This window comes from Eutrigla gurnardus (assembly GCF_963514095.1).
Source record: "Eutrigla gurnardus genome assembly, contig: SCAFFOLD_122, whole genome shotgun sequence".
In the NCBI taxonomy this organism is placed as follows: Eukaryota; Metazoa; Chordata; class Actinopteri; order Perciformes; family Triglidae; genus Eutrigla; species Eutrigla gurnardus.
The window spans coordinates 17,070-31,651 of record NW_028155456.1 but is presented as its reverse complement, the minus strand read 5'-3'; the positions used below and the strand labels follow the sequence as shown (position 1 = coordinate 31,651).

General features: G+C 42.7%; 1 protein-coding gene across 2 annotated transcripts in view; it reads left to right on the top strand.

Annotated features, from left to right (window-relative positions):
* The window catches only part of itgb2 (integrin, beta 2), a 35,971-nt gene that overhangs the window by 11,119 nt on the left and 10,270 nt on the right, over window positions 1–14,582 (top strand). For both annotated transcript variants that reach the window (XM_084040808.1, XM_084040809.1), the window contains exons 4-7: window positions 2,030–2,231; window positions 2,409–2,579; window positions 5,045–5,286; window positions 6,241–6,399. In XM_084040808.1, coding sequence (XP_083896934.1) covers window positions 2,030–2,231; window positions 2,409–2,579; window positions 5,045–5,286; window positions 6,241–6,399 — 774 coding nt within the window. The remainder of the gene's footprint in view (window positions 1–2,029; window positions 2,232–2,408; window positions 2,580–5,044; window positions 5,287–6,240; window positions 6,400–14,582) is intronic.

Genomic DNA, 14,582 nt, shown 5'->3' with positions numbered 1-14,582 from the left:
AGCTGACATCAGTTTCATCCTGGGAAAAGTTTGGCCGTCTGCTGCTGTTGTCTTCTGTCCAGCGCTGCCGCTAGCCATTTTGGTGCCCGAAGCAGAATTCCTTTATGATGCCCCTCCCCCCAACCCCCACCCGAAAAACAGTGATTTAGGGGTATACGCCGCCGACTCCGGTTCGAATCCCGTCCGAAGGTCTTTTGCTGCATGTCACACCTCCCTCTCTCTCTCCTGTTTTCCATATCTATCCATTCATATCGCCATTCACGAAACTTGCAAAGTCCAGGTGGACACACCCCGTCGGCGTGGCGCAGGTGCGCTGCCCCCCAACTATGCCTGGTCTACAAAACTAGGGCCCTATGTTTTACAATTAGGTGACATTAGGTGTGTGTCTCTCAGCCCCGCCCCTCGGTTAAACAGACAGAGGAGAAACTCTGGATGGAAAGTGTGCAGTTAATTAAGCTTTTTAAAGATTTTTAGAAAGAAAAGAAGAAAGACATTTTGCATTTACAGTAGATTACATTTTTATTGTCAAATTCCGTGATTCCGCCAACATTTTCCACTGCATGAGGGTGCCTTTCAATAGAGGAAATGACACACAGGTCAATCAATCAAAACTAACAAATGGTAACCTTTAACTGTGACAGAAACTGAACAACAGTGGCGAGATTGGAAATAATTAGGGTATAAAAACAATATTTGTGTTAAAAAGACTTCAGCAGAGTTGTGTGAACATTATACTGAATATACTGGATCTTGTGAGCCATTATAATTCAATTCAATTTTATTCATAGTGTCATATCACAACAGCAGTATCTCAGGACACTTTCCAATCAAGCAGGACAAGAACACAATGAGTTACAGAGTCCCAAAATCGCCAGAAGCGTTCCGGCACCACCTAGTGGAGAGAAAACAGTTAACAGTTTAGGCAGATATGTCAGGCAGACCAGGATTTCTGCATCTGGTGTTGGTAGTAGTAAGCTATTAGTAGTAGTATAAACAGTAGTAGTGGTAGTAGGAGTAGTATTAACAGTAGTATTAGTAGTATGTTAACATTAGAAGTTGAAATATTATGAGTAGTAGTAGAAGTAGCAGTAGTAACATTAACAGTAGTAGTAATATTAATATTAATAGTAGTATTAACAGTAGTACTATTATTAGTCGTAGTAGTATTGGCACTAGTACTAATATCAACAGTAGTAGTATTAACAGTAGTAGTAATAGTAACAGTGGTCAAATTAACAGTAGTAGTATTACCATTAGTAGCTTTAAAAGTAGTATTAATTTTAATGGTAGAAGTAATATTAACAGTAATCGTAATATTAACAGTAGTCTTAACAGTCGTAGTAACATTAACAGTAGTAGTAGTAGTATTAACAGCAGAAGTAGTAATATTAACAGTAGTAGTAGTATTAACAATAGTAGCAGTATCAATAGTAGACGTAGTATCAACAGTAGTAGTAGTATTAACTGTAGTAGTAGTTATATTAACAGTATTAGTAATATTAACAGTAGTAGTAGTATTATTAACAGTAGTAGTAATATTAACAGTAGTAGTAGTTATTAACAGTAGGAGTAGTAGTATTAACAGTAGGACTAGTAGTATTAACAGTAGTAGTAGTAGTAGTAGTAGTAGTATTAACAGTAGTAGTAGTAGTGTTAGTAGTAGTATTTACAGTAGGAGTAGTATTAACAGTAGTAGTAGTAGTAGTGTTAGTAGTAGTATTTACAGTAGGAGTAGTATTAACAGTAGTAGTAGTAGTAGTGTTAGTAGTAGTATTTACAGTAAGAGTAGTAGTGTTAACTACTCTTAAGTAGTATTTACAGTAGGAGGAGTATTAGAAGTTAATGGTATTAATAGCAGTAGTGTTGTTTTAAAATCACACTAAATAAAGTTAGTAAGGTTTACAACGTGTTGTTAGAAATAGGTAGTAATAATAACATGATATGACATGACACAGAGAGTGTTAACATGTTTATCTTAAAAATAAAAGACAATTCTTGTTTCGTGTGTTGTTGCTTTGCATTTGTACAGAATTTCACCAAAGCTGGTGAGCAGGAAGCGGTACGCTGTGACACTCAAGCTCAGTTGATAGCAAAAGGTTGCAAGAGGGAAGAAATCATTTCCCCAAGGAACAACCTGAGAATTGTCGAGGAAAAATCTCTGTCTGAGACATTTGAACAAGAGGAGCCTGTACAGCTTAGTCCACAGAAGATGAGACTGAGTCTGCGACCAGGTAAGTGGAACAAGTTAATGTTGACCTTTGACTGAAGCAATGCAGGCTTTGGAGTGAAACCCGTTACCTGTGTGCTGCAGGGACTTTATCTCGATCACAAATTATGTTTCACATGCATATATGTGTCATATATGCATATATGACCTTGTTCATGGGTTTGTGTCTCTTCTGTTACAGGGCTTCCCACAACGTTCACTGTTTCTTTTAAAAGAGTTGAGGGTTATCCAGTTGATCTCTACTATTTGATGGACCTGTCTTACTCCATGAAAGATGACTTGGAAAATGTCAAAGGACTGGGACAAAATCTTTTTGCAGCTCTTAGTGAAATCACTAAATATGCTCAAATAGGTAATATGAAAGTGTTTGAGATTCTACAAATAATTTTCCAGAGGTCAATAAGATACTTAGAGAGGTTCCACAGGGTCTTAAAGGTATAGTGGCCCTTAAAGGATTTTATTGATTACAGCGGTCCTTGAGGAGGTTGTAGAGGTCACAGTTGTCGGGATGTCTTTGATTTGAGGGTTACCTCCACTGTTTAAAATTCGAAAAATTTGTTTGATTGTTATTTCACTTAAGTTTACAAATTTAAACTTTATTTCAATCTTCATATGCATATAGGTACATATATTAAATCTGGTCACCTCCTGTAAAACACAGCGAGTTACAGTGTCTCAATCACGGACACTTGGACATGTAGACAGTAGGAGTGGGGGATCAAACAGCCAAGCTTGTGGTTAAAGGATGACCCGCTCTAACCACTGTTGGTTTTCCCAGCAACCTGTCTTCACTGGCCTTATCTCTAATTCTTCCGTGCTGCCAAAGTGTGGTGAACATAGAGGGTTGCTTACTCAGCTAGTGGTTTCTTGAGGTAGCTTCTAGATGTTTTGCTGTTCCTCCCCAAAAATGTGTTCCTCTGTGAGACAGTTACTCAAATGGCTGGCAACAGAATCAGGAATGCATCCACATTGATACTATGTAATAGTGTGAGATGCATGCATTACCCAACGCCTGCCTGTAGTCTGCCCTCTTAATAATAAAAAAGGCAGAAGAAATTCACTCCAGTAAATTATTGCTTGTTGAGATGGAGCCGTGAGGGGCTGTAAGTCCATCATCTGATTGTAGGATTTGCTAGTGATGCTACTTGACCTGGGCTCAGCTTCTAAGTCTTCTAAGCTGATTTAACATCTGATCAGGATCTTCCTGGATGCCTTCACTTTTTCGGGCACATCCAACTGGGAAGATACCTTGGGGTAGACCCAGAATACAGTGGCAAGGCTAAATATCTCATTTAACCTGGGAACACCTTGGGTTCATGCAGGAAGAGCTGGAAAGCATTGCTGAGGAGAGGGACATCCGGGATGACCTCCTAAGCCTGCTGGGCCTGTGACCAGGCCCCAGATAAGTCGACAGAAATGAATGGATTGATGGAGGGGGCTGGATCTAGACCCTCTAACTTGCGATTCCAACTGCTGGGTCATACTTAGGAGTAAGATGGAATAAGACCCTTAGCTTGGGGTTAGAGTGCAAGAACTTATATTGTGAAACAGCCATTCTGAGCTTGTTTCAGAAGACGTAGACTTTGACCATGGCTTTCCTTAGTGCTGACATATCTCCAGTTTCTCTCTGTCAACTGTTCATGGAGCAGGGAGATTTATTTGTGACAAAGCCTGAACCTCCAATTTCTGACTTACTCTGACTAACTTACTCTTAAGGCTCATTTATGCTCTATGCTAGACACGCATACGGATACGGACGGAGCCTTCTGTCCATTCTCTGCGTACATTTCGTCCGTATTTCTGTCCATATCCTGCAAGCTTGCGGATGCGTACCGACCAAACGTTGCAGTTCCAACGGAAATCGTGGGGGCAGTGTCGGGCATTGTACACAGAAAGTGCCATGAAAAGCATACACAAATTAAAAAACGTTTTAAAAATGACTGATCCCTGACGCGAGGAAGCGAATGGTGACCGCTAGTCGCTCAGCCGGTGTCACCGGTGAATTGTGCGAGTTCCCATGCTTAATGTGAGCAGCCACCCGGCGAAGCCAGTTGTCGAAAGCCCCGACGGACATCCTGATATACTGAAAATGACGTTCATCGTCAATTTCTCTCATCGGTAAAACCAATGACTGGAATTCTCCGTCCACACTCGGGATGTATTCAGTGGTCTCACAGACCACCGCCGTCTACAACGCTGCCTGCGATTTTGCCTCCTTCTCAATAGATGCAGGATCGTTATCTCCTCCATTGTCCAGTCGCCATGTTTGTTGTTGTGATAAACTTATTTTTTTAAAACTTTTATTGGAGTAACGTTTTAATGTGAACAACGCCCTCTAGAGGATGTTTTGCTCAACGTCCATCCCAACGTAGAGGACGCATGAAAGCATGAGGGCAGCGACGTTTAGAACGTTGATAACGCACGTCTCTATTTACGCACGAAATGGAAGCATAAAATGAGCCTTTACTCTCTTTGATTAACTGACACTTTGAGACAGTGTGGGGTGCCAGAAGGATGGGACTGTGGGACAATGGATTGTGTGACAGATGCCTTTTATTACATTTACATTACATTTACATTTAGGTCATTTAGCAGACGCTTTTGTCCAAAGCGACTTACAATAAGTACATTTGTCAAAAGAAGGAAACAAAGAAACCACGACGTATCATTGCCGATGCAGTAAGAGCTAAAAATAGAACAAGTGTTAGGTCCTCATTACAGTGTGTTTTATTTTCCGCTCAGTTGTTGGAAATGTTTGATAAACCTTTGCTATAATTTTTCAGGAAAAGCATTTCATAGCTGTTTGTGTAACAACAGGTTTTGGTGCTTTTGTTGACAAGACCATCCTTCCTTACACCAACACCAACCAAGAGAAACTACTGAATCCATGTGGTGAGGAAGAACAACAGTGCCAGGCTGCCTTCGGCTACAAACATGTGCTTAGTATGACCCCGAGTAAAGACAAGTTCACACAAAAAGTGACGGAGCAGCACATTTCTGGGAATTTGGACACTCCAGAAGGGAGTCTTGATGCCATGATGCAAGTAGCTGAATGTGGGGTAAGGACTCAACCAAAGACATACTATGTACACATAAAGGTTTATTAGCACAATATTTCAAGTAGCAGTACCTTCATAACACATTTAAAGCAGAGCTGAATCGCCATTTCAAGAATATCTATCTTCCGTATGGCAACGTATTTAAGAGTGAAACAGGATAAGAAAGTGGGCCATAATGTTGGGAGGAATTTTAAGTGTATGCATTTAGCCCAAAATCACAAATTTGCCTCAGATGCTTTCCGATCTTATATTGTACAATGATAGATAAAATAGGGTGTCATCAGCATAATGATAAAAAGGTTCATGAGGTATTTTCTGATAATATTGCCTAAAGGAAGCATATACTGTATAAGGTGAATAGAATTTGTCCAAGCACAGAACCTTGTGGGACTCCGTGACTAACTTCAGCATGCATGGATAATTCATTGTTAACATTGTACAAACTGGGATCGATCTGATTAATAGGATTCAAACCTGCTTTCTTTAATGGCAATTGAGTGCTCTGTAATAGGATGCGATAGTCAATGTTGTTGAGTACAGCAGTAAGATCTAACAACACAGGAGCAGAGACAAGTCCATTGTCTGATGTGATAAAAAGGTAATTTGGAATTTGTATAGTAATGGAAGGACACGGCTGGCAACAATGATCTGATGAGTCAAAAAATTGTTTTTCTCAACTTAAAACTAGGACTTAATGACCCATAGAACATTCATCAAATTCAGATAAAAAAAGTAAAAAAAAAAAATATGTTTTCATATTTCAATTTTAAAGTTTTTAAATTTCAGTTTCAAGTATTCAGTGGCTGGAAAAAACTTGTATCTCTTATTTGCTTTCATACAAATGTGAGTTTATTACTTCATGAAGTGAAAATGTATTGTGTTTTGTGGAGTTATTGTTACAGGGCCTTTGAAATGTTCTTGCGTACATGGTCCCTAAAAGATATTGTTGTTTAGGATAAAATAGGCTGGAGGAACAGCAGCACTCGGCTAATAGTGCTGACCACTGATGCTGGATTCCACATGGCAGGAGATGGGAAATTAGCTGGCATACTTGAGCCAAATGATGAACAGTGCCACATGGAAAACAACCATTACAGCAAGAGCACTCAGATGGTAAGTATAGAATCACAGGTGCTGTTTTGTTGTAGTTAAAAGGGTCCAGATCACCTCCAGGTGTGACTGCAACGACCGTTGCTCTATAGAGACGCCATGGCCACGTCACGATCACAGCGAGACGTGTCTCAACAGGTACAGCCACTCCCAAAAGCCTTTTGTGCATCAACAGTTAGCTGATGAGCCCGTGTGGCTGGATGTGTGATCAAATGTGGATTGAAGCAGATGTGGAGCTCTTACTCTGCTGTTGGATGAGGACCATAAAAAGATAAATATATAAATATATAGATCATCTTGATCATCTTGATCAAAAACCATTAATATCAACTTTTGTTCTTAAAACATCGACTGCCATGAAAACAGAGAGGAAGTAGTTAAATGTTAAAGCTGTATTCTACGATTTTAAAGGTTTGAAACCAACCCCCCCCCCCCCCCCTCCCACACACACACACACACGCACACACACACACACACACACACACACACACACACACACACACCCCTCCCCTCTGAGATCCTCCGAGCTCTATCGTTCTCCCCTCGCAGCCTCCCACCTCCCTCTTATTATATGAAAATAGTTCAGCGAAATGTGTTTCTGAAAACATTTTAGGCGAGAAATAAGCTATGCAGTTGCTGAATCTGTCTTTTTTTTTAGATCGACAATGAAGTTTGAAAGATTTTCAAGAGTTTGCGGGCAGCACCGTCTCTGGAAACTCGCCGCTCACATCACAAGCATTACACGGCTTCTTACATAGACAATGAATGGGAACAATCCCTCCGCTATGAACTCGGGCAGGTTGCGTTTAGTTTCCCTGTGTATTTGGGACTTCCACAACATGTACAAAGCAGTAATAGTGTTTATTACGGCCATGAATGATGAAACATTATCGGTGTAAATGCAGCGGGTGCCGGTCGGATTTCTCTCTCAACCCGACCTGCAGTACATTCCCGATCCCAAACTGCTCTGCGATTGCTCTTTTTTTTGGGGGGGGGGGGGGGTTTAGTGGGTCATGCTATGTAGAGTCGAGGTGAAGTCTGAACAGGTGAGTCTTGAGCCTTTTTCGGAAGATGGCAAATGACTCTGCTGTCCTGACATTGGTCGGGAGTTCGTTCCACCACTGAGGCGCCAGAACAGAGAAGAGTCTGGACTTTGCTAAGCGACATTTGTTTGATTTCAGCGATGGTGGTACCAGCCGGCAAGCTGAAGTAGAGGAGCGAAGTGCTCGCTTCGGGGCATGAGGTTTGACCAGTGTTTGAAGGTAGATGGGTGCCGTTCCATTGATGGCCCTGAAGGCCAGTGCCATCGTCTTGAATTGGATGCGTGCTGCAACAGGGAGCCAGTGGAGGTCACAGAGGAGGGGGGTCACATGGAAGAATTTGGGTAGATTGAAGATAAGGCATGCTGCAGCGTTCTGGATACGCTGCAATGGTTTAATCGCAGAGGCCGGGAGTCCGGCCAGGAGAGAGTTGCAGTAGTCAAGGCGGGAGATGACCAGTGCTTGGACCAGGAGTTGCGTTGCATCCTTTGTGAGGAAGGTCCGAATCCTGCGGATATTGTAGAGGGCAAATCTGCAGGATCGGGCCACAGCAGTGATGTTGGGGGTGCAGGATAGTTGGTCATCAAGGATTACACCCAGGTTCCTCGCAGTTGACGACGGCAATACTGTGATGCCCTCGACAGTGACCGACAGGTCCATGCGAGGGCAGTCTTTCCCTGGGATGAAGAGGAGTTCGGTTTCATTCAGGTTAAGCTTGAGGTGATGTGCAGTTGTCCAGACAGAGATGTCAGCCAGACAGTCCGAGATGCGAGTTGCAATGTGAGTGTCAGATGTTGGAGGAAAAGAGAGGAACAGCTGGGTGTCATCTGCGTAGCAATGGTAGGAGAATCCATGCGATGTGATAACAGAACCTAGTGATCTGGCGTATAGTGAGAACAGAAGCGGTCCTAATACTGAGCCTTGAGGGACACCCGTGTCCAGAGAACAGGGTTTGGACATAGAGCCATTCGATGTGACCTGAAAGGTGCGATTTGTCAGGTATGATTTAAACCAGGTGAGAGCAGAGTCAGTTATGCCAAGTTCTGCCAGAGTGGAGAGGAGGATTTGGTGGTTGACTGTGTCGAATGCAGCAGATAGGTCAAGGAGAATGAGAACGGTGGAGTGGGATGAGGCTCTGGCGTCTCGCAGGGACTCGGTCACTGTGAGGAGGGCTGTCTCAGTGGAGTGAGCAGTCCTGAATCCTGATTGATTAGGGTCAAGGAGGTTGTTCTGCGAGAGATAGGATGACAGTTGGTTGTAGGCGGCACGTTCCAAGATTTTAGAGAGGAATGAAAGAAGAGATACAGGTCTGTAGCTTTGGATGTCAGTAGCGTCTAGGGTGGGTTTTTTAAGGAGAGGCTTCACGGTAGCTGTCTTAAAATCCGCTGGAATGACACCTGAGGGGAGGGAGGAGTTGATCAGGGTGGTGAGGAATGGCAAGATGTCGTGTGAGATGTCCTGGAGAAGAGAGGAGGGAATCGGATCAAGGGAGCAGGTGGTGGCACGGTTAGATGTAACAAGTGCGTGAACGTCTTAAAGCTAAAGCTGGTAAGGCCATCAGAGTTGAGAGTTGGGAGAGATGTTTTCTGGGAGGGAATAGGCGTGAATGAGGAGCTGATGTCATTTACTTTATTGGTAAAGTAAGTTGCAAAGTCATCAGCAGTAAGGGAGGAAGAAGGGGGAGGGGTAGGAGGGGTGAGGAGGGAGGAGAACATGGAGAAGAGTTTCCTGGGGTTGGAGGCAGAAGAGTTGATCTTTGCCAGGTAGAAGGCAGATTTAGCTCCCGAAACTGTTGAGGTGAAGTCAGAGAGGAGGTGGTGGTAGTGAGCAAGGTCCTCGTGCTGGCCTGATTTCTTCCATTTTCTCTCTGACGCTCGCAACAATGATCTGTTGGTTCGCAGAGGTTCGGACAGCCAGGGAGGGGAGGGAGATGATTGCACAGGTCGTGAGATATGGGGACAGAGAGTGTCCAAAGAAGAGGAGAGTGAGGACATAAGGATGGCATTAAGGAGAACTGTTCCGAGGATGGTAGTGAGGAAATAACAGTTGAGGAGAGAGCGGAGGGAGCCAGGGATTTCAGGTTGGGGCGGCTGGTGACAGTTCGAGGCGTAGAGGGGAGGGATGTGGTGGGCTTCATGGGGAGGGAGAAAGTCACAAAGTGGTGGTCGGACACGGTGAGCGGGGTAACAGAGAGTGCCGAGATGCCACAGGATCTTGTGAAGACAAGGTCAAGTTGGTTCCCGGCCCGGTGAGTTGGTGGAGAGGGGGAGAGTGTAAGGTCAAATGCGGAGAAGAAGTCAATGAATTCAGATGAATGCAGCTTTCCCGGGTGGATGTTGAAGTCACCGAGGATGACGGGTGGTGTGCCATCAGACGTGAGCAGGAGCAGGAAAGTGAGCAGGATTGGATCAGAACATTTAGCCAATAGTAGCTATGGGGACCGGATGGCTACTATTGGCTAAAGTTTGGCTCGAGTAAAAAATCGTAGACTCCATCTTTAAGTGAGACTCCCCAAATGGCACTGCACAAGTCATATTTTCTTGTACCATATGATGTTTAAAAGCACATTGATTGGAGCAGCCTGACGTCTGGGAGGATGTTGAGACACCTTATAGATGTGCTTTCATTCCCCCACGATTACGTAGTACAGGCATCCCGAAATGGCGGACCGCGGTCCGGGTCCGGACCGATTGATGGTTCTGTCAGGACCCATGACCGATCTCTGAAGAATTCACTAGAATAGATCATTTTCATAGAGCATTATCTTTTTTTCCGACGGTCGCGGCTACAGTGAATGCAGCTTCTCCAGTTAATACGACAATGACTTCACTGAATTGAGCCAATCAAATCGTTTGTTTACCCTCAGCGCACCAGAGAGAAAAGAGAAAGACAGCGGTGGCAGCATGGCTTGCTCCAAGAGAAGGTAGTTTGATATGGAATACCGTTGTTTTCAAGATGAATGGACGGAGAAATATATGTTCATTCGTCCGGCAGGCAGTTCCAAACCCGTGTGCCTCATATGCTCCGAAAACGTGGCATTAATCACGCAGTCGTTCATATCGTTGGCTCCCGGCCGACTGTCTCTTCTTTGCTGCAGCTGTTGCTCCGCTTCCTAAGGCTGAGTTTGTTTTCTCCATAAGCACAAAGTAGATTCTCTACCTCTGTTGGCGTAGGAGACCCTTGTTTTTCTCTGGTTGCCATGGTGACTTGTAGTATCGGAGCTCCATTGATGATGTCTTTTTTTATAGTCGTCCAGCACTTGTGTAACTCAACCTACTCAGAGGTGATGGTACTAATTCAAAACAGCTTTTCTGGAACCAAAAACTCACAGTTTACATCTCAGGGTTGGTCAACTCAGAGTTCAGGGTTAGGTTCAGAGTTCAGGATTAGGTTCAGAGTTCAGGGTTAGGTTCAGAGTTCAGGGTTAGGATCAGAGTTCAGGGTTAAGTTCAGAGTTAGGTCCAGAGTTCAGGGTTAGGTTCAGAGTTAGGTTCCGTGTTCAGAGTTCAGGGTTAGGTTCAGAGTCCAGAGTTAGGTTCAGAGTTCAGGGTTTGGTTCAGAGTTTAGGGTTAGGTTCAGAGTTCAGGGTTAGGTACAGAGTCCAGAGTTAGGTTCAGAGTTCAGGGTTTGGTTCAGAGTTTAGGGTTAGGTTCAGAGTTCAGGGTTAGGTTCAGAGATAGGTTCAGAGTTCAGAGTTAGGTTCAGAGTTCAGGGTTAGGTTCAGAGTTCAGGGGCCCGTTTCACAAAGCAGGTTCAACAAACTCTGAACCTAATACTGAACTCTGAGTTGACCAACTCTGAGTTTTCGGTTTCAGAACAGCGGTTTTGAATTAGTTCAGTCAACTCTGAGTATGTAAACTCTGAGTTACGCGCGTGCCTGCCGACTCTATAAAGCCATCATCAATGGAGCTCCGATACTACGATTCACCATTGCAACATGGAGAGCGTCATTAGATATTACTGAGTGTTTATGTAGAAAACGAGCTCATCCTGAGAAAGCGAAGCAACGTAACTGCAGCAAAGTAGCGATAGTTGGCGTGGCAGACAATTACCGCCCGATCTAATGTGTATAACTGAATGAAACAGTCTATTAATCTAAAGGTAATAAGTCTTTATTTTCAGCCTTGAAGAGCGACACTGGTGTAATGGTCAGCAACGCCACCCACGGCGCAGGTGACAGGGGTTCAACTCCCGTAGTTCACAAAGTAACGCACTGAAAGAATAATCATTTTCATAGGTGTAATCCCCCAGGCACAGAAAGAAAGTGGCGTCAGTTGAAAATTAAGCATAAGAATATTGCGCAAATACGTTGACTAAGGCATATGATTTTAATCATATTTCACATATTAAACAGTAAATATAAGCAGGTATTTCAACACAGAAATGTACTTAAACATTTCATAAATCTCCCGTTCGCAAAAACATGCAACACCTCCGCAAAGAATCTGGTTGCGGATTATGTCCGTGATATGAAATGTTGAAAATGTCGGAGAATATTGTTTAGATAATATCTAATGTGATTGGAAGGAAAGGTAATCAAAATTGTCTCCCAACGCAAAGCTGCTAGAATCACTTTTATTTCCATATCGATTAGGTTGGAAAGGATGGCACATTTTTTTCAGAGTTGGTTCAGATTCCAGAAAAAGGCGGAGACATGTAGGGAGAAACTCACGGTTTGTTGAAGCAAACCTGCTAGCGAGCAGGTTAGGTTCACGGAGTATGTTACCCGGGTAACTGACTCAGATTTATGCTGAACTGGCTTTGTGAAACCGAAAAACCAGAGTTTCCCTCATCTCAGGGTTAACTAACTCAAGGTTTTCACTAAACCTGCTTTGTGAAACGGACCCCAGGTGTTAGGGTTAAGTTCAGAGGGTTCACTGTTCAGGGTTAGGTTCAGAGTTAGTTTCAGAGTTAGGGTTAGGTTCAGAGTTCAGGGTTAGGTTCAGAGTTAGGTTAAGTGTTAGGTTCAGAGTTCAGGGTTAGGTTCAGATTTCAGGGTTAAGTTCAGAGTTCAGGGTTAGGTTCAGCGTTCAGGGTTTGAGTTAGGTTCAGAGTTCAGGGTTAGGTTCAGAGTTCAGGGTTAGGTTCAGAGTTTATTGGACCTGCTTTCTTTAACACACCCAAGTTCTCGCTGGAGTACAGACAACCTGTGTTGACCGCGTCTCCCTAAACATTTTTCTCATCCACATTTATTGTATTTTCTTTCTCACTGCAAAGCAAGCCTATGGCTACATCAAGTTGTTGTACTTCGTCAGTCATTGCGTTTACATGTTTATCAGGAGATCACATTGCGTAATCTTAACATCTTGTAGTGTGTGATGCCCCATTGTTCTCAAATCTAGTGATATTTTTCCTCAGCTCCACTTCATTCAAAATAGCTTACGCGGAGCAAGCAGAGCACGTAGGGTCCCAACTACCTGGCGGGGGGCCCCAAAATTAAGATCGATTAAAAAATGTCTTGATAATTACTACATTATTACGTTGCAAAAAATATATGAATTAGTTATGAACAGGCCTGTCATTTTTTGTTAAAAAATGTGTACCCCATCACTCAATTCGTGCAAATTAACTGTTTTTGCCTAATATATAAAAACGGTCTCCCTGAAATGGTATAGCCCAGTTTGCGTCTTTGCCAAGTTTGCTCTGTGTCAGCTTCTGCTTGAGGTGGCGATAATTAGCAATCTGTGGATGTTGAGAGATAATAATAGCAACCAAAAGACAACATGAATCTGGAGCTGAAAAGCAAAAGAAGAAAAAACAGAATGTGCATCCCTTGCTGGTAAGTCCGTGTTGTAGGTCTATTTGTTTTGCTAACATAACGTTCAGTGATGTTGCTCATAGCTAACGTCAGCAACCTAGGCTAGGTTACCTTGCAAATGGATTTGATGGAGCTCTAAACCCTTAATTATATAGCCTAATCTAGATTTCACAATGCATGTGGCACGTTTGCAAATAATTGACAGTTGTCCGTGTAGTCTGTAGATATTGGGCGCCTGGTATGAAGGTATTAGTCTATGTTCCACTGAATTAATATAATAAAATAGTTTAATCTATCAGCTAGTTCTGCTATCATGTGAAATACATAGGCTACTAGATAGAATAATGTAATGAACTGCTTTACAGATAAACAGAAGACTATTTTTTGTCACTTGTTATCCTATTATGAACAGTAGTGTGACATGATATTTTTGTCATCAGAAAATCCTAATGTTTTGGTATTTTTATTTAGCTTTTACTAATAACATTTTTTTTATTTAAAACATATTCACAGGGTCATTGCTAAAGTTTGTTCAAGGAGCACCACGTCGGCAGGAGGATGAATCGGATGATGAGCAACCCTCTACAAGCAGTGCAACAAGCAGCCACCAACCCCAGCAATCTATATATCACTTATTTATTATTTATACATTACTTTATATGACTAATGGTGCCGCCGTTATAGATAGGTAGATACTTTATTCATCATCGAGGGGTTATTCAATTCAAACTCTATATATTACATAATATAACAAATGTACATAGTTATGTGCATTTAATGTCAATTTAAAAAAAAAAATAAAGATTTGAGTGGAACTTTGAAGGTTTTGTGTGTGTGTGTGGGGGGGGGGGGACTCCCTGACCTGACCTGCTTAGGGCTTCCAAAACCTTAGCAGCGGCCCTGCGAAACCCTGTAGAAAAAAGATTGACCCGTCTGCCTGTCCCTGCTCATCTGCTCATTGTTTTAAGTTCCTCGTCTGAATCCCTCAACTCTGAGTAAATCAGTGTTATCTCTTGACCTTCCTCTCTTCAGTGACTGTGGCTTCTGTGTGCTCTCACATATCCTGGCTTCTTAATTTGTCTACAATCATGTGTAACCATTTTAATGATGCAGATGATTGATGAAACCATTTAGAATACAGTTAATTGGTATTGGTGCATAGCAATTCAATTACAGTGTCTTTAGACTTGAATAAACAGTGTGCTGGTGCATGGCAGTGATAGTAGTCAGAGTGTTTGGACTTAAAAACAGATGCATGAATCCCCCAGGTGTTCATGTGGATGGTAATCTATGGTCAAGTGAACTAGCAGTGCACCCAGGGGTCAGTGTAACAGTAAGGCTCACGTAATAAACAGTGTTAAAGTAAATAGAACGTTAAAATAAATATA